The 25,621-nt window shown below is 41.0% G+C and overlaps 1 protein-coding gene across 12 annotated transcripts in view; it reads right to left on the bottom strand.

Annotated features, from left to right (window-relative positions):
• LOC121942442 (calcium voltage-gated channel subunit alpha1 Ab) overlaps window positions 1–25,621 on the bottom strand; it is a 180,269-nt gene that overhangs the window by 26,673 nt on the left and 127,975 nt on the right. For 5 of the 12 annotated variants that reach the window (XM_088074917.1, XM_088074918.1, XM_088074927.1 and 2 more), the window contains exons 38-44: window positions 25,208–25,304; window positions 15,275–15,380; window positions 13,197–13,304; window positions 10,745–10,848; window positions 6,663–6,781; window positions 5,580–5,715; window positions 2,068–2,181 (exon numbers count right to left, since the gene is read on the bottom strand). In XM_088074917.1, coding sequence (XP_087931043.1) covers window positions 2,068–2,181; window positions 5,580–5,715; window positions 6,663–6,781; window positions 10,745–10,848; window positions 13,197–13,304; window positions 15,275–15,380; window positions 25,208–25,304 — 784 coding nt within the window. The remainder of the gene's footprint in view (window positions 1–2,067; window positions 2,182–5,579; window positions 5,716–6,662; window positions 6,782–10,744; window positions 10,849–13,196; window positions 13,305–15,274; window positions 15,381–25,207; window positions 25,305–25,621) is intronic. The other 7 variants (XM_088074933.1, XM_088074931.1, XM_088074930.1 and 4 more) reach the window with 4 other exon arrangements.

Genomic DNA, 25,621 nt, shown 5'->3' on the forward strand with positions numbered 1-25,621 from the left:
ACTGACACCTTCTCTACTTTCTTCACACACCTCAGTTTATCCCCAAAATATTCATACAAAAACCAACATACCAGAGTGAGAGCAACACGACTGGATGCAGTGACATGTCGGAGTATGGGATGGACGTGTGTGTGAGTGTGTGCGCAACTGCAGCCAGAGGCTTTCACATGGAAAATATTTTTCCTGTGCATCAGAATATATATTTAAACATTTCTGTTGTTATATTATTGTGAAAAAATAATACTTAAGAATATATAGATCAAGTACAAAACAGAGCAGAGCAGGAATCAATGTGCAGCAGCACATAAAGCATGTTTTTTGAACTAATGGCCCTCAGATGTGAAATATGGGAAGTGGACATGTTATTTTCTTGTCACCTTTTCCTAATCTTTTGCAATCTGTAGGACATTTAATTGCCGAGCCTTTTTTCCCTATGATTTTGAAAGAAATCAAACCAAGCTGCTCAGTCCTTAAGGGTCAAATAACTTGTGAAAGGCACCTGAATGCAGCACAAGAAAACGGATGTGGATCCAGGTTTCAAAGGGTTAAGCTTTACAAGTGCCTTTTTGCTGTCTAAAGCCGACAAACCTGCTGGAGAAATTTCTGAAACCAGATTTCTAAGTCAGTGTGCATCAGTGCAGTACACGACCAAATAAAAACTTGAGATTAAACAAGATCAACATACATTACTACCCGACAGTATTCATCTGTGAATGGCCAAAATACCACAAAAAGTCAGAAATTGTCATTTATTTGAATACTTTTTCTAGCGTATGTAGAATAAACATATCATTTTAGTCTATTTTACAAAGAAAAAGAAAAATGGATACCATGACAGATATGGGTTGCGCTTTTCTAGCAAATGGCAATTTTTTTAAACAAATGTGTATTAACACACTGTGAGGCTCCTCCCTGTGCAGTGCAACTGCTGTTTCCCACACTGTTTATATGAAACCCCTGGAGTGCACATAACAGGATTTTACACTCAAAATTTGTTTGTTCCTAATCTGCTGTTGTTCTCATTCAGTGATTTTAAAGTAATTTCAAAGCTAATAAGCCTATAAAAAGTGTTAAACTGGATCTAAGCACAAAATCATCTATGTTAGCTTCTACCACACCTGTCTCTGTCTCACTCACATCCAAAAAGTCTTAAAAGTGTCGCTTTGAGCCAGTGATGCAGTTGCCCCGGCTGATATCAATTTCAAAATAAAAAGAATTGGCAAACTAAAGTTTATGTGCCTCTGGCCACCATGTGGTTGCATTTGTTTTACATGAGTTTATGGAATAACAACAAACGAGTATTTTCTCATTTTCATTTCTGAAGTGAGACACTAACTCTGGCCACAGTTTACACAGGACAGACACACCAAGGATATAATGGAAATGGAAAAGGGAACAGCTGGAGGTGACGAGATATTCTATAAATATATATGTCTTCTAGATATGTATTTGTGTACATATCTAAAACACTCATCCAGCACTCCGACCCATTTTGCTTGCTGCTCCAATTTAAGCGCGGCCAGAGAGGAGCTCTGCGGCGGGTCGGCGCTGGATGAGTGTGAGCTTAGAGGGAGGGAGGAGGAGGTGAAGGAGTGGTGGTGAGAAGGGAGGGAGGGGAGGGCCGGACAGAGGGAGGTGAATTTACAAAAGTCTCACTGTTTCTTTGCATCCTGGTCAAAACATTTTGTAAGAAGTGAACCATGTTTCCCATGCAGAGAACCAGAGCCATGATGAATAATAAAAAATAAAAAACCAACAAACGTAAAAGTACTTGAAAGTATTTTAGAGATATTAGTTTCTAAAAATATGAAAAATCAAATCAAATTATTTGATCAATCAGGCAGAAAATACCTAAACAAATCAATAAATATGTATTTTTTTTAAACATATCTGTTCATATTTGTTTGGTATTTATTTTTATAAAAAGGGTGTGGTTCATTTTAGAGTTCTCTTCTGTGTTCAGGATGCAAGGAGACTTTTTCGATTCACTTCAACGGTCCTTACTGCTAACAGGTAAATTATGGAGAATGATGGTGGTGGTGAGGATGGTGGGATGAAGGTGCTCACTTGGTTGTCTGCCGAGAGGCGGGGCATGGAGAGGGTCCGCCCATGCCCATCCATTGGGTGATAGGGCTCAGTGTCGGAGTACCCGTCCCGCCCCATCTCCCTCATCTCTACCGTCTGTAAAACACAACGAGAGGGGGCGTGACCACTGTCTGCTGAGGGAGGGGGCTCTGACAGAGGGAGGCGTCACTGACTAAACGAGGGCGGCGCTAACTGAGGCGGAAGGAACATGAAATAAATTCAATAAGTTTCTCTTTTTTTCAAATTTATTTTCAACTTCAGAACTATTGCAGCCTTTGGCCTAGTCCACATCTACATGGGTATTTTTGAAAACAGGGATTTCAATCCTGAATTCTTAAGAATAAAATAAAATAAAATAAAAATCCCGTCCGAACTGTGCACTGTTTTTTGTTGTTTTTTAAAACAGTCTGTCTAAATGAAAATGCAAAACTAGTACTGAAGTTCTGCCAAGAGCATGCAAAGCCAACGGGCAATGACATAACCCTAACCAAGATGTGCTGATACGATCTCAAAAATCGGTATTGGGCCCGATCAAGGCTTTTTTTTAACTGACTGGGATTGGCCTTATCATTCCGTAGAGCCTGATCCAATCCTTTGTTTTACATCAGCTGTCACACAGGTGTAACTTTCTGCAACGAGTGCAGCCGTCCTTATCTCTCCGCTGTCTGTCTCTCCTCCGCTCTGTTTGTAACAGCAGGGGTTTAACCCCTCCTGTGGCGAAACACCACACGCACCATTAACGACAGCAAAACGCATTAATTTATTGTTGTTATGACTGAGTAATGAGATTTAGTTTCATTTTGGCTCAGTGTGAATGTCTCTTGCATTTTGCTGTAATCTGTGGCACATTGTGTTTCACTGCCGACAGTAAAACAAACAAAATAAAACACAAAAAATAAAACAACTGAAGAACAGTTAGGATGCAGGCAATTTATTACTGTATGAACGCACTGTAGAAGGATTAATTTGACTTTACGGATTGACTTTAATAACTTTAATATGCTTAAAGTGCAGCTGTACTATCTGGTAAAACAGAAGCATTGGATCAGAAACCGGTATTGGCAGATACTTGTGTGTAATTATATGTAAACATATAAAAAGTCGCATTTGCACTATTTTGGTCACACCCACCAATGCACAGAATACCACCTTATCTGTGACGCATCACAAAGGAAATAACGGTGCAAACTTTGACGTCACAAGCCAAAACTTTGTTTTGCATGAGCACACGTCAACACTGACAACAGAATTGCCAAAAATCTTCAACCTGGAAGAGTTTAACAAAAATGCAGTCTGCATGTCCACGAAAGGCCAAAACATATACAAACCAAGCAAAGTTTTTAAAAATAATCATGTGAAGTGTGGACTGGGCTTTTTCTGTGTTAAAAACTACACAACATTGAAATGAGTTGTGTATTGACTACCCTAACACACTATCATCAGACTGTCGTCAGACGGGATTGTGGGCACGTACAGCTCTGACCATTAGAAGAAGCTTCTTTGGGAACACTGGGACCTTTTTTTGAATCTCTCGACCAAAGAATCCAAAATTTGGGCAGAGAAACGCCTCAAAAATCAACAAAATTTTGGCCTTTTCTTTCCAAAGAGTTTGTGGCACGATTCCAAATCCATACACGCCTTTATACATTTGTCATGGGGCTGAAGAGAGAGATGAGGGGCTGGGGAGAAGGGACGTCCCAACAGACAAGTGAAAGTAAGGGGCAGTGAGGAGGAGAAGGTGTACATCACAAAACACATCTACCGGCTCCTAGCCTTTGACTCAAGAGGAGGCTGAAGAGCGAACAGGAAAACTCAGGAAGATGGTGAGACTGAGAGAAGACGTGGACTTTGAGTAGAAAGACGAAAGAAAAATAGAAAAAGTAGGCTGAAGTAATTACAGCAACATCCAGCACTTCAGATACTGAAGAGATTTAAACTCTACACGAATTCACTGGAGGTTGCTGAGAAGTCGGTGTCAGGGATGACGGAGTAGATTTAATAGTTCTCAATCTTTTTCACGAGGACACTTGAACAGGGCGCTGAGGTGAAGCTCTTAAATTCCTCTGCAGCTATGTCAAATCTCTTCATATCAGAGACAGGAAACAGGATTTAGGTCTGACAAAGCCTCAAGATTTTATCTCCAAAGTCTCCAATTAGAAACACATTTTTTCCTGTGGGTTCTCATCGATCATCTTTTATCCCGAAAACGCCCATCCATCCAGGTCAGATATGAATCAGAAAGATAATGTGAAGTAAAGTACTTACCTGAAGCGGCACAGAAATATGGGTTTCTACTTTCCACTCAGTCAGTGGCTTTAAAACACTGGCTTTACTTTGTCTTTTTTTCCACTTAGAAAGGCTGTGCTTTTGCATCGAAGCTCTGACTCTTGCTAAATTATAGAATAAGGTTGGGTGATACCAAAAAAAAAAAGGTTTTGATCTGAAGTAATACAGGGGTAAAATCAACAATACTGACACTGATAGTGATACTTTATAATACTAAAAGCGGTTTATGTACTTTCATTTAGGGTAATAATCAGTCTGCTTAAGTTACAGCTAATGATGACGTATTAAAACAGTTTTGCTAAATATGGCTTTTTCAAATCACCTGAAATAAACTCTTACGTGAGCATACAACTTTTTTATGATGAACTGAAGTTTTTTCAAAACTGACGTGTTTCCATCAGGTGAATTTTGATTTGAGGCTTGATGGAAACTCGCCTACTGCAATTATGTGTTGGACGACACTAGTCAGGTCGCACACTTTGCTGTGTGTTGGCACATATGTTTGTCTATGTGCACACAGCAAGACAACAGCAATAAGAAAAGTAAATAGTGCATGCACGAGATGTGTTCGTGACAACAGAAAATTGTTTTTTGGGTTTTTCAATCCTATTGAAAATTAAATCGATCAACACAATTAAAACACAGTATCTGTAGTATCAATATTTTTGTATTGATCCACCTACCCCTAATACAGAAAGCTCTTTAAAATATTTAAACTTTTATTTAAGGATGGACGTGAAAATCACTAAAATTCAGTTAGTAATTTTAATTGACAAATAAGTGTTACGGCCTTAAATACAGTAGAAAATATTATGGCAATTTATGCCAACAAGTTTGTGAAGGAACTGAGATATAAAGAGGATTTTTTGTGAATTTCCAGTTTCAGATAGTGCAACAGGTGGCGGTTAGGTTATTATTTACCCCTAAATTAATTACATCAGTTATTATGATTGTGTGAGATGCTTTAGAGAGGTTTTCGATATCTGCACTGCAACAGCAAAATCCCACCAGCATCTTTAATGCTTCTTGCAAACAAAATACCTGCTGAACACAACATGGTATTGATTTTAGACAACACTCAGCTATTGTTACTGGACCAGAACGGAAAAGATGTTGTTTGAGACAAACTGTTCGTGTGAGAGAAACTGGTTTGGCTTGAATCTGTATGTTACCATGGCGATCACATGACGTGTCAGTGCTCATCCTACCTGTGGGTTGTGACGGTTGTCGTGGAGATCGTCAGGGTAGGGTCTGTCGGGGCTCCAGTTACCCGTCTTCTGGAACATTTCCTGGGCTTTGGCCGTCACCCACGACTGGCTCTCAGTCATGCCACCCTCAGGAGGTCTGGCACCCACACACACACACACGAGTCAGGGATTACACATCGAAGAAATGACGAAATTCACTGTGGACTAGCTACTGCACGGTGTCTTTGACCAACCAAGTGGCTGTTTTAATTTAAAAAAAAAAATAGTATAATAGAGTATTGTTATATCTCTTTGTATATTAATTTTGACATGCCAAATAATCTCTTAAAATCTGGTCTTTATTAAAAATTTAAGTACATTTGTGATTATTGTGATGCCAGCAATGATTTTTCTTCATTTCTTATTCCTAATATGCTAAAATTATGTCGCCATTCCTAAAGCCAAAAATAAATCACTGTCAAAAAATCTTTCTGACTGACTAACATACACACAGAGGACAACACACACACACACACACACACACACACACACACACACACACACACACACACACACTTTTGCACTCTCATATACATACATATTTGGGTACATTTGTGGCTCAGTTTTAACATTATAAACAGCACTTGTCCTATTTCCAAAAGACATTTTAGGAAATGTAACTGATGCTCACACGCAACTGAGTAGGCTTTTCGAAATGGACAGCAGAGAAGCGCGCACACGCACGCACGAAATTAAACTAAAGATAAGCTTGAGACGCAGTGGGAAACGTGCACAAACCACTGCATCTACAAAACCTAAAAACAACCAATATTTTTATCAGATTTAGGAGTTGAGCTGATGCAAAAGTAACATTTCTTTGCCAAGTTACTTTTCCAACATATGGTGTCACATTTACAGAATATTGTCCTGAAAAAGAAGCGAGAAGCCCCTTAAAGTCTGACCAATAGGCAAAAATTGTAATATTATGTGTACATATCATGCTTACATTATACATGCATAGGAAGTGCGTGTGTGTGTAAGTATTCATTCCTCATGTGTTATATTGCATTACATACACGTCCCCTCCCTGCCCGGTGTACTCACATGCTGTTGAGGTCAGGCTGGGTGCTGGGGAGGCCGTTGAGGCCTTGACCCCCCTGGCCGTCCGTGCCCCCTCCCTCTGAGGGCGGCTCCATGCGCTGAAACATTAATGGCGGTCGGTTCTGTGTGAGATACATGACATGGCCTGCAGGCTGGCATCAGGCACACTCAGGGGGCAGACACAGGACACAAACACAGGATGCACTCGCAGCATGCACGCACACGGGGGCGCCATCGGCAAACACATGGCTGTGAGTATCCAAGGTAAAGTTCCCTGACAGACGACTGATCTGGGATCTGCTAACCACGCTGAATGGGCGTTTTGACTTTTTCTTTTTTACCAGTTTGGGCTGATGTTCAGAGACAGAAAGCTGATCTCATTTCTGTGTCAGAGGGGAACTTGTACCTTTGGCATTTAAGGTAAGATTGCTCTTAAATCACAGGTCAAGGACCAGATTACCATGAAACACATCATCAAAAAAAAGACATTTTACTCAAAAATCATCATGTCATAATCTGTGTGAGCCTTCATCTGCCGAGATCTTTTGAGTAATATGCCGTTTTGTTGGAAGAGGACATCTGAGCCTGATTAAAAAACAGCTTCCATCAGGTCAGAGGTCAGGCAGCTTTCCTCACAGGGGATCCTGGGTAACGGAGTCCTCTCGGGAGCGGCTTAAAAGGCGACGGTTCATGACTGCTACAGCCTCGGTCATGTCCCTGCACAGCCTGGAAGCTAGAGGCTGAATGCTAAATGAGTGCAGATGGATCGAGGCCGGTTCAGAAACAGACACACGTCCAAACCTCTGACACATCAGGCTCACCTGCTGGACAGGAAGCTTGTCTGGCAACAATTCGCATCAAAATTATTGAAAGGCATAGTTTTACTAGTCAAATAGATCTTTAGAAACAATAAACAAGAGGCTTGTGAGGTGGTGATCGAGGTTTTTTGCAGTTGCTTCCTAAATATGTTCTAAATGTATCTGTTACCATTAAATTGCTTCCAAATTTCTATTTCCTCTTTTTTTTTTCAAATATAATGTAAACGCCACAGCTTTAAAGATTTTGAGTTTCTCTCCAGCTGTCGCCTCCTGTGTCACAGAGGTAAATGGCTCACGTTCGTCTCCGATCAGTCTGGTTTGGCTCTGGCTTGCTCTACTGCAAAAATTCATGGTGCAAATATATAATATCTATAATACATAGATGATAACGACAAAAACATGAACAGCAAACACCTAACGGACGCCGGCTTCAATGGGGTATGTCTCAGCAGTGGCATATGTATCAATGAATGGTCCCAGGACTGACTGATTACATACGGAGCCACTGGTCACAGGAACCTCCACTCAACATCCCACCAACCACCACGGCAGACAGACAGGCAAACAGACAGATTCATGAACACACAGACTGGAGAGAATGGGTCTTGGTTAGAGCAGACAATCGACGTGGATTGCCCAAATAGGGATAGCTTGATGAGTCAAGGTCTCATCTCTTCCTGGAAGGATAAAGGGACAGCATCAGGGGGACAGAGACGACGTGGAAGACAGGAGGAGGGACAAAAGACTCCAAAACAGAGTAAAGACACAGGAGAATGACATACAAAAGCAGACAAAATATTTGAGACACAACAACAGTTCAACAAACACTGAAAAGGACGGTTTAGACGCAACTAGGAAGTAATGCACAAGAGGAGGAGATGGGAACAAAAAATGAGTCTAAAGAAAAAATCCACCCCCTGGTTCTCTTACACTGTTAAATGAGACCAATTTGCAGTCTAAAAGTGTTCCATTCCTTATGTCCCTACGTGTTTTTAAAGTCTGTTTTTTGCATCCAGTTTGGGAGGTGTCTAGAAGAAATTTTAAATCTAAAATTTAATAGTACAATTAATACTACAATTGTAGTATTAATACTACAATACTACAAAACTAATATGCAGCCTTTAGCAGTATACATCAGTGCATAAAAAACAAAATCAATATGGCCTGCATTCTCACAATATTCTACAGATTTTGGTTGTCGGGGTTAGAACAGAACTAAATAAAGCTATTCGCTATTGCACGCCTCCACGCACCAGGCAATTCACATTTATAGTATATAAACTGTGTTTTGTGATAATGGGCTTTATAAATAAACTTGAATTGAATCCATGTTTGTAAAAACACCCTACCCTAACCCAAAATTATATAAGTATCTGACCAAATGTCTCTCTTTTTGTTCGCACAAGTTCATTTCTTCATTATATCCTGTTAGACATTTGTGTGAAATTATGTCATAACTAGTGCATGGATTCTTGAGTTATAGCAAAAGACATGTTGCGTAAGGTCACAGTGACCTTTAACTTTTGGCCACCACATTATAATCTGTTAATCTTTGAGTCCAAGTGTACATTTGTGCCAAATATGAAGACACTGTTTGAGCCAAATTTAAAAAAAAATCCCTAAATGTGTCTTTGAGATATCACGTTCACAGTGGGACATATATAAGACCACAGTGACCTTGACCTATAACCTCATAATTAAAATGAGGTAATTCTTGACTCCGAGTGGACATTTGTGCCAAATCTGAGGAAATAGCCTTCAAGGCCCTCTTGATATGTTGTGTTCATAATGATATAAGGCCAAAGTAACCTAATCATGGAGTCAAAGTGGTTGTTTATGTTAAGTATGACAAGTTCCCTCAAATTACTATTTAGATATTAGGTTCACAAGAATCAGACATAAGGCCATGGTAACCTTGACCTTTGTCCACCAAATATTCATCAGTTTATAGTAGACTCCAAGGGGATGTTTGTGCCAAATTTGAAAAGAAAAAAAAAACCTGTTAAGGTGTTCTTGAGCTATCGCATTCACAAGAATAAGACAGACAAGGTCACACAGAGCTTGACCCTAAGACCTATGACCGCCAAGATCTATTAAACTTTCATAACAGTGTTATTTTGGGTGGATTCTTCCTTTAAAATGGTACAAACAAAAAAAAAAAACAAAGTGGAGGAGAGAAGGACGATGAAGTGAGACTGTAGAGATGGCGGGACACACTGACAGACACACTGACTGGTTAAAGTCCTTGTGTACTGCTGATGTTGAGAGAGCCTGTGTGGACCTGTCCATTCAGTCCAATGGGATGGCTGCATTCAGGAACATACCAACACATACTGTATTTGCATTGTTTGAAAAAAGACTAACATGCTCTCCATCCACGAAAGCACTCCTTTGTGAAAAATGGAAATTCCCTTTTAAGAAATATGTCTGAGTCAACATAGACAAGGCTGGCCCCAATTCCACGACAGCGTTGTATTGCGTCAAATTTAGAGTCAATTCTTTATACAACTGGATGACTTGCTTCAGCAAACAGAAGGTATTACATGAGTGGAGAGATGTTTCCACACGTCCGCAGTGTGGGCTGAAAATACAGAGACAGCGAGCGCGAGTGCATCTCAAAGGCATTCATTGACAAGAGGGGAAGAGCACTGGGGAACAAAAGGTAAGGCCATGTGGTATCATCATCATCATCATCATCATCATCATCATCATCATCATCATCATCATCATTGCTCAGAACATTACCAACAACAAAGAAAAACAGTTGTAAACTGGTGGACCTTTGTAACCCTCCTCACAACGTTCAAACAGCTCAAGGTGAAAAGAACAAGGAAAGCAGCGGGAAAGGGAAATGTTGCTAACTGGCTACAGGAAGTAAAATATCTTAATAGCTCTGTTAGCAAGCAGAAGGAATTAGGCTGGCCGAGGGAGCAACAAGGGGCTGGAAAAAAGACGCATATTTTCAGGTAGCATGCTAATAAAAGGGTATAGCGCAGGCTGAAAGGGAGGTAAGGTTTGGGGAAACAGGTGATGAAAAGAAAACTCGAGGAGGAGGGGGTTCGTTTGGAAGTGCAGCTGGGAGATTAAATATGATTTAAATGTATAAGACATGGTTCTTATGCTTTTAAATTCATAGAAAATGCAAAATTCAATCCAAGGACTTGTGGAAGTGGCATAAAAAAAAAGGAAGGCCAGAGGGAGGCGGAAGAGGAATAGGAAAAGTAATACTTTTTGCGTTTCGGGGAATTTCTCTGTGATGGAGTCTACCTGTTCCTCTCGCAGTGCCTGCAGCTTTTTCATCTTGCTCTGCCGGTAGTATTCCATGATCATCATGGCGGCGTAGATTTTGCCCACCGTCAAGTCTGTGGCTGCTGAAAAAATGACAAGTTACCCTGCAAGATTAGACCCGAGTGAGATGGGACCCTGAGCCGTGGGGGGATGGGAGTGGGGGACGAGACACAAATCACTGACACAGAGAAATTCACGATCACATGCAGAGTACACCAGCAGTTTGCACTATTCTGTTTCATGACAACCCACTGGAGTTTAAAAATCAAGAATCTACACTAAAGGCTCATTCCTCGGTCAGGTGCTTCAGTCTTAAGAGTGGAAAATTCACCGAATATTTGGTCGGTGGTATGCATGCAAACACACGTACTATCATGCTTGTGTGCACTCTCAAAACCTCATTCTCATTGGTTGATACGTTTCCAAATCAGGGCTTATGCCGATTTAATGCATTGATGATACCGCTCTTATGTTAATTTTCATTCATGAAGCTCAGCTCTAAAAATCTAAAAAGCGCATGCAGCAAACAATCCTGTTAAAAAGCTAATGTTTTTATAACTATATGTATAACAAGGCAAGATAAAGGAAAAGGTCTGTTTGTTTGCTGACGATGTATTTTTAAGCACTGCAAGTGCAGCACACCGATTCTTGATTTACCTCCAAGAAAATACTGAAATTGCCAATTTTGGGGGCCGAAATGAGGTATACAAACTGCACAATATAAATAACCAGTTAATACTCATTGTATAAGAAATGAATATGCTCTTTTGTTGCTCTTAAGGAAAAGTGGTTATCACGTCTCAACTGAAACAGAACTGAGCTCGCTCACTGGTGTACAACAAACAAATACAATTATACAACACTGTACAATCATTAACACAAAAAGCCAGTAGTCTTTTCACAGGCAGATGCTGTACCCATACAATATCAGTTAACATTCTCTTACTAACTTACTATTCTCTAACTACCATCTAGGTATCAAAACTTTGTATATTGAATCTTTAACCTTAACATTAAGGCTGAGGACCAGGTAGCCACCTCACTAAGAAACACAAGGACACCTCAGTCAAATGATCCCTGGAAAACAGGAGCTCAATTTTTTTCTAAAAACTCTGGACATGTATCCCCAGAGTTTGGGTGAAACACGTAAACATTTAAAAATCAGAAAAATATTGAGCTTTGTTTTGGTTGTCAAATAAATCCATATAAAGTTCTTACTGAATGAGTGGCTCTTTCCAAAGTGGCATGGCTACAAGTCTTCCAGCATTAAACTGACATTAACATATGATATGACCACACATATCTCATTCCTATGTGTGTAATATTTTTATTGGCTGCCATGCATTTAGCCAAACAACTTGATGCTTTCGCTAAGCATGCATCATTACAGTATTTTATATGCCTTTACTCTAATCATTTCAATAATTGTATTCTAAACAGAATTACTTGAAAAAAGTGATTAATCACAATCATTTCATATAAACTTAGTAGTTCAGATCTATATTACTAGTTAATTTGCTGTTCAATTCTTCCTGTAGTGAAAAGACTTCTATAGAGGATCTTCTATAGCAGGCACCCCCTGATACCAGGACTGTCTGAATGGGTGAAAAGATCAGTTTGGGTGTGTGTGCTACTGTGTCCACTGTGATGTGATACATGTGTCTGTGTACATGTATGTGCTTGTGTGCTTACAGTGCATGTATGGTACAGCGCAGAACTATACGGTAAGTGACACTGCTGCGAACAGCTCAGCTTGTGAGGACGCCATTAATGTTTACGTCTTGAGCTATCATGACGAGATGATTGCTTCCTTTTGTGCAATCATGATTGTTTAATACATCGATTATTATTATTATAGTATTACAGGAAGTCTGGATACAGCCATGGAGGCGGGGCCTCGGTCATTTCTATGAGAGCTGCTCATTGGCACATGAAGCAAAAAAAGCTCTTTTTCCGGGTGTAAAATACCCAGATTCACGGGCCCATGAGGCATGCGCACTAGAGACTTCCGGCAGCTGAGAGCAGCCGAGTGTACTCGAGCAGGTAACTTCCGCCGACAGAGCAACTGACTTCCGGTTTAGCGCTTCACTAGCTTAAACGACTTTCCAAATGCTATCAAACTGGATGATTTAAGAGACTGAGATTTGTGTGTATGTGCTGCTCAACACAATTTTCACAATTATTCCGTTAATGAAAATTCAATCAACTTTTTTGTTTCTTTATTCCAATTCTCGACAAAATCGTAAATGGATGTGCAGAATCTACACTGGTGCATGTATGTATTGTATGTACAGTATGTGTGTTTATAGTGTAGTAGCCGGATCAGGAGATGCAAAGCAGTGAATGACACTGGCTGGTAGAAGCTGTCCTCTTGGTGAGTTGGTGATCGTAGACACATACACACCACTATGTGTGATTTTCTGTAACTTACCCTTGTGCGGTGTAACCAGCAGGTCCAGTGTCTTCTGGGATAAGTTTGGCCAAATGGCCATCATCTCCTTTCTCAGCTCTGCATCCATCTGGTGCTTGTCTGCACCGCCTGGGTGGCCCCCGAAAAACCCACACACCCATCGAACATTTGCACAAACATGCACACATCCATACATACGCAAACACCCCCCACACATAAACACAGGGCAAAGGAGGTCGAGACCAAACGGAAGGCACCATGGCACAAAATCCCAAAAGAAACATATTTAGCCATTCATGCGTGCACACATTCACCCAGAACAAAAAGATTGTTTGTTAGTGTCAGAATTGGCAGTTTTGTTATATTTGCTACAATAATCTAGAAAAGTCTTGTTGACGAGAAGATAGATATTAGAAATGTAGACACAGTGTAACTGGTTTGAATTGATGTTGACGTATAACATTTCATTAAATGAAGTTGCATGAAATTTAAAGTAGCAGAAAATGCAAATACTCAAGTAAAGTGCCAGTATCTTAAAACTGTACTAAAGTACTGTACTTGAATAAATGTACGTCACACTTGGTGCATGTCATTTCTTTCTTGTAAAGCATGTTGGGCTGCATTTCTTGTATGAAAGGTGCTGTACAAATAAAGTTTACTGGATGTTGCTTATTCATTAGTTGGAGACTGCATGTACAAGTGTTGAGGCTATTCAGAAGATCAACGTTTTGTCATAGAGCTGATCAGACTGCCTCCAATAACTGAAATTAATTCAAACAAGTAACCATTGTCATGTTCACTTTCCAATGTTCATAAGCAAGTTACAGTCAATTTTGTTGTGAAATCTGCATCTCTAAATACTCATGCATTTGTTTACTAGTGGATCTTGACCTCCCCAACATTGGGTGTAGTAGCCAACGAGGTATCTACATTTCCAATATCTATAGAAGAGAAACCATAGATGTATAATAAAGACAGACAACATGACAGCTCCCCAAAAGTGAAGCCAAAATATCTTGTTCGCCCCTTGGTGACTGGCTGCACTATAGGATAAAAACTCTGCGCCATCCACGTTAAGAGGATCGGACATGGTGGGCGAAACTAAAAAATCCATGTGAAATCATTTTGTTTTTCAAAGATGGTTTTTTTGTCAATTTAGATAGTTTTCATCACTCTGATGTACACCAATCAGCCAACACATTCACTCTTTGAAACCTGGATCGCCATCAGCGATTCAGGCGCCTTCTCACAAATTATTTTACCCTTTGAAACCTGAGCATATTATTTCAAGAAATTAGTAAAAAGTGACAAGAAATGTACATAAAATATTTTTAAAACAGAGGGGAGGATTATTCAAATATTATACCGAAAAATTTTGGAAAAAAATCCAAAAAAATGTTTTGTATGACTATATGTTACAGAAGATATATATATCACTATTTCAGCTCTTTGTTAGGTCATTTCCTTGTTTGTTCTTGCTCTTTTTTTTTTTTTTAGGACTTTTTCACTGGAACAAAGCTCTTATTTTGAAGTCAGCTCTTATATTGAGGCTGGCTTGACTGCAATAAAAAACTTGCACTTTATCTCATGTTCCAACAATACTGATGGATAGCCAACTCCAGTAACATAAGTCCTAAACTGCAACCAAAACAAGCATGTCAGGAAGTGTGCATCACTAATAAGTGTCCTCTGGAAACCCTTCCTTTGTGTAGCATGTTTTCTAACTGTGTTGTTTAATTTGCAGCGTGTTCTCCAAATGCTGCTGATGTGTCTTCAAGTTAATGAAGATGTTTTCTTAACTTGCTTGTGTTTTGTCTATTTGCATGTGCTTAAGTTGCAGCCATTGCCCAGACTTCAAATGATGCCACCAGCACAAGACAGCAGCGGCTCTATCCTGTTTATTATGGCTTCACCTTTGTTCAGTGGGAGGGAGTAAAGACACGTTCTCCATCTTTATGTACAGTCATTCAGAGAAGCAGACAGATATATAGAGGCAAAAAGTCAAACCCATAAATTACCCAGTAGTACCCAGAAATGTCAGACAGAGTAACTGAGATGGACAGATAGAGCAAACTGATGATAGTACTTTAGGGCCGTACCCTTGGCAATCTTTATATCCAGAGCTGTCCTGATCAGAGCCATGAGAGTGGAGTTAAAATGCACCGTGTTGTCATCCGCAACCGGCAGATCCATGCGCAGCAGCCTCTGTGGAGAGCCAGTCAGGATGAGAGGATGAGAAAGGGTGTGTCCTTGCTAAAGTGTGGCGTGCCTGAACCTCCAGGAAGGGGAGGGGGCGAGGGGTTGGGGGCGGGGTTGAGAGAGCTCCATAGACAACAGCCAATTAGAGTTGGACTGGATTCGTCCAGTTTTATTTATTGGTCCCCGAGACAGATTAGGGGCTAAGGCAAAGCTGACTAAGTGTCACTATAATTCTTTCAGTGCTGATTAATGTAGCCAAATAAGTCAATGAATTTCAACTGGAGGCACTTGAGCTTTAAAAGTCCTTTGATAATAAATGTGTACTACATTGACTGACAAGTATTGATGTGTTAAGTCTGCTGTACATGCATTTGCAAGTGCAAGAGCATTTGCTTCCAAAAAAAGAAACCTGAATAGGCGAGTCTCTGCGTCTCCTGTGTTTCCAGTGATACTCTACAAAACAGCACAGCTATCCAATGAGGGCCATCTGCTGCTAAGCAACTGTGAGAGCCGAGAACCACAAGGAAGAACAATCGGAGCCGAAATGGCCTCCGACCCAACCTGTGCCCATGTTCCCTAAATGTGTGAATGCATTGGCGCATTTACACATCTCTGTTGTTACACACATGTAGATATATATGAAACAGTACACATACACCGACCCCACACCCCCCACACCTCCAACCCCAACATCCCTCCCCGCCCACTTACACACAATTATTTTCACAGACTGCAATTAAGAGCGCTTAATTGGAGTCCTTGGAAGACAAAATAGGCCGACTGGAGAACAATAACAGTATCACTGGTGTAATTCTGCTATTTTTCAGGAGACTGCTTTAGTTTTATTTAACTTAGGCATCCGCTATAGAGCTCCCCCTACCTGTAAGGAGGTTCCCTGTCTTTACAAGTCTATACAGTACCAGGTAAAACCAATGGAGAAACCTGCGGATAGAACGAAACAAGCTGGGCCGACTCGAACCACTTGCCGTTCCTATCCTGACCAGTTGGCGTCCATTGAATTTACCTACGAACATGAGCGTTGGGCACTCACGATGGCAAGCACGGTAGTACGATGGCGGTGGGGTTTGTGTACATGCTCGTGTGTTCCTGAGTGTGTGCGAGTGTCAGGCATGCCCAAAGCCAAGTGTGCGGCAGGCGGAGGGCATCGGCCAACATCCACAGCGCTCGGCAGGCAGCAGGCAGGCTCAATGTCGCCCATAGCCATGCGACAGAGAGTGCAAGGACTGCATGCAACACAACACCCCCCTAGAAAAATCCCACAAACCCGGACACACAAAGCATGCAACATGCCTTTACTTCACTCCCAATAGCTAAGCCCCAACTCTTCCCACCTACCCAGCCCAATAACCCCCCCCCGACTTCCCTCGAAACCCACTTTCACAATACAAGTAGCCGTGCATCCGCACAAAGAGAGTATCCTCAATCCAACTGGATTGATCCTACTGATTATTTCTCATCTTTTTTTCTTTTTTTTTTTTTTGCTCTCTACATTTTTTTTGCAATCATGGTTCCCTTTAAATCAAAGTCAAATTGGACAGCGATGGTTTCATATCAAGTCAAGATCTCTCTCAATGCCAAACGGGTGCAGTGTCTTAAGGGGGTGTCAGAGTTAGAGAAGATTAGAGTTGTGGCATTCCCTGAAAGAAGAAAAAAAATTATAGAGAAGATCAAAAAGAGATGATTGAAGTTCTTTCTGTTTTTGTTTTGGACCAACCAGACTTTAGTAGTAGTAGTGTAGGGTAAGGGGACGGGGTCTATCAAAAGGGGACACATGTTAGGGACATGGTTAGTGGAGTTAATCTAGGCGGCTCTAAGCTTGGTCATGAGATGTAGTTACAGATAAAAAGGGAAGAATGAGGAGGGAGAGGAAGACCGTGAAAACACTGAAAGAGTAAGAGAAGAGGAATCAAAGAGAACGTGGGTCACTTGGAAATAACAGAGAGAGGAGTGTGTGTGTGTGTGTGTGTGTGTAGATAGAAAAGAAAGAAGAGAGAGGCTGAAAATTACAGAACAAGACAAGAGATAAAAGACGAGGACTAAAAACAACACTGACATCAGTTTTCTGAGAAGAGGTCAGTAGCGATACACAGATATCAGAACTAATTTTTCCAGTAAGGGTGAGGCCTAGTGTCCAGTAAAGGAAAAATCGAGAACTTTGCCTAAGCATTAAGAGTGTCAAAAAAATGTCCAAGATGTCTAACCTTCCCCTCTCTGTTCTGACAAGAAACATTGAGGATTTTTTTATCTCAAAATGTCCTTTAATGGACTTTTTTCTGTGAAATTGTATCAATGGATACTGGAAGGCTTTGATGGCTGAAGTATGTGATGGGGACCACTGCGGATACAGGTTGACATTTTGAGAGAAAGAAGACAGAGAGGAGAGAGGTAGAGACAGAGCGGGCTCGGATGGACAGAGGGATGATATGAAGGGATGAAGATGGATGCTGTTTGCTGACAAACAAGTGGATGCAGGGGAGGAAGGACAGAAGAATGACAGAGAGAGAAAACTGACAGGTAGGAAAAAAGAGACAGAAATTAGGAGAAAAGACAGACATGAAGACAGAAGAGAGAAAAAGACAAAAGTGAGAAAAGCTAGAAAGAGACAGTAAATGGCAGACTGACATCCAGAATCAATTAAAAAAAATGCAATATTTGATCAAAGTTGTCTTGTTGACAGCAGAGTTCAGAATACTTATTATTATACACGTAATATCACGAGCCAGTTAGGCTTGCACCTAATCAAAATCTGTCCATAGCACAAAAAAAAAAGATTACTCAAAGTGGGCCAATCCCAGTGAATGCTGTGCGACTTTGCAATTTTGTCCTTACACTGCGACTTTACTGCAATTTGAGTATTAGAAACAGGTAAAATTTGATTTCATTGTAGAGCTGCATGCAGCATATTGATTCGCTCAGCCACTTGAAAAACCAGTCGATACATTTATAGGAAGTCTTTTATTCCATATGCCATTCAGGTGATGAACACAGGATAATTGTATTGGGGGAACTAATATTTTGTGCTCTCTTTGACTGTTTATTTATATTTATATATATTATCACTCCGACTGCCTTTTTGCAAGATTGTCTCTTGTGTATTGTACATTTGTGTGCTAAAATGTTGTACTGGTTTTAATTATGTGTTGTATGTATCTTTAAGTGAAGCCAAAGACAAATTTCCACTGAAGTGGACAATAAAGTCTCTTTATCTATCTCCGTCTCTGTTCATAATAAAACCACTGCTGCAGGAGTTTGAGCTCCCGCCTGGGGCAAAGTCACCAAAGGTGACAGGGCTTACTGTTTGCATAACAGGTGAAATGACAGCGCTGAAGCCATTTTGGTGTCAGTGGGAGATTAACAGCTCAGTGACGGATGTTAGCGGCTGCTGCGAGGCTTCTGCCCTAGCTGCAAAATGTGAAGACTAAGGATGTGATCATGTTGTGCTGTGTAAGCTCGTGCTTACCGTGCAGAGAGAGCAGGAGAGCAGTTCATGGGCCCAGTCTTTCAGTGCTATTTTCTAACCGCAACAGCTCATCATGAATGCTTGATATAATAAAATCAAAATTAATTTTCTTTAATTAATCAAAATTATTAATTGAATATTATTTAATATTATTATTAGCAGCTTTTGTTTTTAGAAAAGCTGCCTTGAAACCAGACATTTCAGACCACAACAATCCCCAAAACAGCTTTGAAACAGCTTTTGAAATCTAGGTCCAACTGGTATAGGTATATTAGCTTTACAGCTGATGCACACATTTCACACTGTTTATGGGTAATTATAGGATATTTTCCTTTGTGTCACTACTTTTAAGAGCTTCAAGGCACCACAAACATGATCAGAAAAAATAAAGGAGCTCTTTGCAATGGCCCCACATCAGCTTTTCAATACTGAATCTGGATGTCAATAAGAAAGAGAACGAAAGAGAGAGTAGACAGAGTAGAGCTCTACCGAGGTGAAAAGAAAGAGGTGAACAACAAGACAACGAGGCAGCAGATGCTGAAATGCTCGACCCAAATCTTAAATCCTGGTGGTCTGAGGCACAAAGAGGAGCCAAAGACGAATTCCTTAGGGAATCAAAAAAATCACCTTGAAAAATAGATAAAAAACTAAAAGGGCCAGAACTTTTCCTACTCATTTCATTATGCATTATAATCATTGTTATGTGCACAGTGTTTCTGTGTGTGGTACAAAAATGTGGGCATGTTTGTGTGTGCACTATAGTGCCATCCACAGGAATAAGAGACGCAGAGAACTGAAGACAGACACCCTTGCTGGTCCTTCTGTACCCGCATCGTAAGCAAAGAGTTGCACATTTTAAGTCTGTTTGCATTTAAACTAGAGATTTTCACATCAAATTAATTAAGTTTCTTGTTTTGAAAGAACAGTGTTTACATAATTCAATATATATGCCAACAGAGAATATCAGTAGTGAACTCAAGCAACTGGTTGTAACTTAAAGGATGACATTTCTGAAATATTTTTAAAATGTTGTCGAAAAATGTTTTATATATATATATATACATGTTTTTTTTAAATATAACTTTTTATCACTTCAAAGTCTCAACAATGGTTTTAGAAAATAGGCTTTAGAGACAGGCTTAGAGTACAAGCCAATATCATATTTCATTTATGTAAACGTTAAGAGTCATTATGATAAAAACAAAAGTTGTCTTACTTTTCAAAAGTTCCTTAATTTTTTTTAAGGAAAGGTGAAAATCTTTTTAGGATCTTTCTATGTTTTTTTTTTTTGATTTTGGTGTGTGCATGCGTCCGTGCAGGTTGCAGAAGGACTGGCAAAGCCTCCTCCGTTCCCTTACTCCTGCGGCCTGACGGGAGGAAATAAAAGAAAGAGGATTGACTACCACTCCACTATCACTTCACTTCACTGCACGACAAAAGCCCATCCCTCCATCCCCGCGGTCGGAGAGAGAGAAGAGAGGACAGCGCTCACCACCACCACAACCACCACTAACAGACAATGAGGAGAACACCGCTGGGAGGAGGAGGAGGAGGGAAGGAGGGGGGTGGAGGAGAGGAGGAGGAGGAGGAGAAGGAAGAAAGGGACGGGGAGGTCTCAGCAGATGAGAGAAAGGAGAGGTTCTCCTCCCCAGCGATGGGGAGGCTCCGATGGGGACGGAGATGGGAGCAGAGAAGGAAGGAAGACAGGAGTGATGGGAGAAGGGAGGGAGAGAAGGAGGTGGTGGTTGAGGGGGTTGGAGGGGTAAGGTGGGGGGCGAGTCTACCTTATAGGCGACCCGGGCGGGACACCTCTTCCCGAGGCCTAGCGGCGGACACATGTGTCTTAGCATCTGATACATGTCTGTGTAACTGATCCGGCCGCTGGGGTGGCCACAAACACACACACACACACACACACACACACACACACACATCACATGCATTCACCCACACGTCAACACACACACACAGAACAAACAAAGACGGACGACGTGAAAACGAAATAAAGGAAAATGATGACGGGAAGGGAGAGGGAGGACGATGGTTAGGGAAGGGGAGGACGTGGACACACAGAGGTGTGTTTGGAGGAGGAGACATGAGGAGAAAAAAGAAAGAAACCGACAAAGGAAAGGAAGAGGGGGGGAAACAAATACACAGAGGTTATTGTTTTGATCGCTGTGGATATGTGGTTGCTGTGGTGAGAGAAAGAGAGAAAGAAAGAGAAAGAGCGAGAACGAGGGAGTGTGTTACTTGGCTTCTAGTCTGGTTTATCATAAAGTAGGGGAGAGGAGAGGAAGGGAGGGGGGAGAAAGGTTGGGGAAGGAGGGGAGGATTGGAGGAGGAGGTGTTATTTAGTTTAGTTAGTTGTTGAGATACCGTTCTATGCGAGGTGAAAAGGGGATTTGGGATTTTTTTTTTGGTCTTTGCCCTCTTTCGCCGCTCGGATAGAACTGGCAGCGGGGCTTCTAGCAGGCAAAGAAAAGCACCGCTGCAGAGATCGGAGTGAGTCACAATGACAAGTCAATGCAGTCTGTTACTGAGGCTGCGCGTCCACCGGGGAACTCTGCTCACAGCTGCGCCTCCAGATGTTCGTGGGAGCCCTCCCTGGCGATGACAGTGCTAACAGCTAGGTGTTGGCTTTCAGGAAGTCAGTTCACCCTCATCACTGAATGCTTCGTCTCTGTTCCTGGATTGTGTTCATGGTTGTGCCGATGCTGTGATCCTGCCTTTGGCTGCGCCTGTGTTGTGGCTGAACTGATGCTGTGTTCCTACCTCCTGCTCAGCCTGGATCGTGGTCATGGTTGTGTTTGTGGTCCTGTCTGATGTGGTGTCTTGGCTGTACTGATGCCGTGATACAACTCGAAGCCAACATCTACTGCCGTTATTATTCGTCATGCCTCCACTATTAATATACACACATGACTGTCACCACCACTTACATAAACATGTCTTCATAAATCCCATTTATTATTTTTATGTCTATTATAATTTGTCATATGTTCATTTATTGTAACCATTATTGTTGCTGTGCACTTCTCCCCCTCTCTCTTCCTCCCTCTCTATCTGTTCCCCTTTCTCCCTCTTTCTCTTTCATATCATATTGTCATCTATTGTAATTTAATTGTTTTTTAACTACATCTATTGCATGTCTGTCCGTCCTGGAAGAGGGATCCCTCCTCAGCCGCTCTTCCTGAGGTTTTTACCATTTTTTCCCCATCATAGGGTTTTTTGGGAAATTTTTCCTTCTAAGGACAGAGGGATGTATGCATGTAAAACCCTCTGTGGCAAATTGTGATTTATGATAATGGGCTTTATAAGTAAAATTCTCAAATCATTCAAGTGCAACAGCAAGTGCAGAGTGATATATTTAAGTCTCAAAGTGCACCTGCTACTTTGTTTCATGTAGTTGATGAAGGGGGATATAAATCTAGGGGCGTAAAGATTAATGAACACACTGTCATCCAGTCACATAATTAGAACTTTCCCAGAGGGAAACGCCACAATATCTTGGTAAAAACAACTGCTTTTTGTTGCAATAACCCCGACTGGAAAGGCAGAAATGACTGTATAAAAACCAGCCACTTTTCTTGGCAACATACCAGCAGGAAACAGAGCGAACAGAGAACTTCTTTTTGTAGCACTATGCTAATAGGAAATGCGGCGACGTATTGGTAAAAAACATCAGCGTATACAACTGAAACTATGTGTATGGCTAAATATCACCGGGGGAAGTTGTAAATATGATGCTTTCATGATTTGGGTGAACTGACCCTTTAATCCTTTTAATATCTATGCCAAAGACTGCAGCACCTAAAAAAGTAAATCAGCACCAACGATTCTTCCCACAAGCATCTGTCGACACAGCAGGTTAATAAGAGGTACCTGGTGGACACATGACCTTTTCATATCCAGAGTTCGTGCCCCAAACCACACACACACCCTGCCCCTTTCCTTCTTTCCCCATACACCAGAGCCGCAAACAGAGCAGGTTTGGCCATATCATCAGAATATTTCAGGTAGCAGTAAATGTAAACTGGTACCATGAGGCCTGTTACATTCTCCACTCAAAGTGTGCCAACACAAGCATGTGGGCTACACAAGCTCTCTGCTTACATAACAAATGCGCAAAGGGGAAGCAATGAGATCTGGGGCTGTATTTATCATAAAAATGGCTAAAGAGGAAAAGCAGATGGTTTTATTTTTCACAAAAGAGTTCCTTGTAAAGATAAAGTAGGTCAGTGTAAGTTTGGGAATGCAAGATGAAATTGTTTTGCAGAAAATAACATAATAATTGCTGCTTCAATAACATTGTTTTTGAAAATTTTGAACTCAAGACATAATTTATTGCACAACGAACACCCTGAGCATTGCCCTTTGCATTGTTGTGTGCATTCTTTGTGAAGAGCTTGTAACAGGCCAGACACTTGTTTTGATTTTTGAACCCTTAAAGCCACTACGTTTAGGACTTTAAGATTCAGACTTTCGGCACACATACTGGCTTTAACATTTAAATTGAAATATTAGAGTCTTCTTAGCTCAGTGGTTCACATACATGTGCCATGGAGGCACAGGAATCTGTAGTTTTTCATTCCAACCAAACACAACCAGTGCTGATATCACCTGCTTTACAGGTATACTATGCAGGATTTGCATTAAACAAAAAACACCCCTAAACAAACCACCCAAAAAAAGGTAAAAACTAAAAATTAATCCCTCTCAAACATCACTTATTATCACCTAACAGAAGAGCATAGCGTGTATTTATCTGCAGAGACCCTGCACTATCAGCCATCCATCCTATTCTCATGAATGCAATATCTCAAGAATACTTTGAGAGAACTTTCTCAATTTGGCACAAATGTCCACTTGCATTTAACGATGAACTGCCTATATTTTGGTGATTGAAGGTCTAATGTCCAGGTCACTGTCCAGGTCGCTTTCTTTTGAATTATATTATATAATATTACGAGAACATTTCAAGGAATTTCTTCCGATTTGGCACAAATGTCCCCTTGGACTCAATGATAAACTGATTACATTTTGGTAGTGAGAAGGTCAAGGTCACTGTTACCTTGCATTGGAGTCATTTTTCTGAAGGCGATATTTCAAGAACACCTAAGAGAATTTCCTTGAATTTGGCAAAAACGTCCACTGTTCAAAGATCAAGGTCATTATTACCTTGCGTCTGTCTCAAGGCCTTCAGGGAATTTCCTCAAATTTGACACAAACGTCCACTTGGACTCAACGATGAACTGATTAGACTTTGCTGGTCAAAAGTCAATGTGATCTTCTGTCCGTTTCATTCTCATGAATGCTTCATCTCAAGAAGACCTTAAATTAATTTGGAGGCATGTAACCGTGAGGCGGTAATTCTAGTTTTCTTCTTATTTTGTTGTGTTCAGGACGTTGCAGGGCAAAGTGTGGAAGTGAGGTCAGGACTTTATAAAAAGGTAGCGACCATGCGCCAGACTCTAAGCAGCACCCATTCAAGAAAAGGCTTCAAAAATCACAGTGCAGAAAAAACACCAATAATACAAAGAAAAGCTTAAGTCTGGGGTTGGTTTTTCACTTTCACAAAGCTGGCGATATTGCTTTTAAACAGTAACCAATAATTCCTGCATAGTATACCTCTGACATGTGGAGTTATTTGTGTGTGTGACTATTAATAAAGCCTGCAGACTCCTGAGCCTTGATGACACACGGCTTGAAAACACTGGCCCAGCTAACAGCCATGACGGATAGCGTGGTGGTGACAGTTATCAGACCAAGCCCTCTCTGCATAAGTCTCTGTACTAAAGTAACCCCGCCTCCCTCACCCCAACTCAAACAAGAACAATGCACATTGCTCGACCATTTTCTGCCCAGGCAAAATTAGACAGCAAGCAGAAATAAAAGACAATGGCTGATTGGAGTCTAGACTCTAGTGTTGATATAAAATACTGAATTAAAAAGTGAACACATCAGTGTCATTTTCCCAGCGTTCAGTCAGAAGACAATAGCAAGTGCAGTGCACCACCTCATGCTTCACACACCGCTGTCGGTGTATGTGTGTGAGAGAGTGTACAAGAGTGTGTGTGTGCATTTCTGCATTGTCCCAAACATTCTCATCGTCATTTCAGAATGCATATACAACAGAACCCCACCCCCTCCCCCCCAAAAAAGAAATGATTCAATGGTGAAATGAGATTAAAACAACTGAATAATGCAAACGAAAAATAACCAAACCAAATGAAATAAAAAGTTGAAGTTGATAAGAATTTGTTTTAAAAGTGATAAAGAGCGACATTCATTCCAGTCTCTTAGAGGCGAGCAGGTTGCATTTAAGTTTGTGCTTTAGGGGTTTGGTCCAAACCTTGCAGGCCACCCTATGTGGGCATTTCTTGCCAAGGCCCAGGGGAGGGGAGATAACTCGCAATAAACTGTACATATCCTTATAATGTATGCGCCCGCTGCAAGAAAAATACAAGGAGGGGAGGTTAGCTGAGGGAACATTCAGAACACAGAGAGAAGTTAACAGAGCGGAGAGAGAGGAGATTAGATTATAGAGAGGAAGAAAAAGGAAAGGGAGAAGAGGAGAGAGCATTTATTTACACTGAGAAACAGAGGTGTAACACACCTTCCTCTCATGCATGCCCACATTACGACACTCATTACAAAGGGCAGAGGAGGAAGAGGAGAGGGTTACATTCATCTCAACTGTGCACTTATTGTGCAATTTGAGAAAGAAGGAAGAAAAGTTCAGATAGAAAGAGGAAGAGATAGAGAT

This window comes from Plectropomus leopardus, chromosome 3 (genome assembly GCF_026936395.1).
Source record: "Plectropomus leopardus strain MGB_pleo_1.0 chromosome 3, ASM2693639v1, whole genome shotgun sequence".
Lineage (NCBI taxonomy): Eukaryota > Metazoa > Chordata > Actinopteri > Perciformes > Serranidae > Plectropomus > Plectropomus leopardus.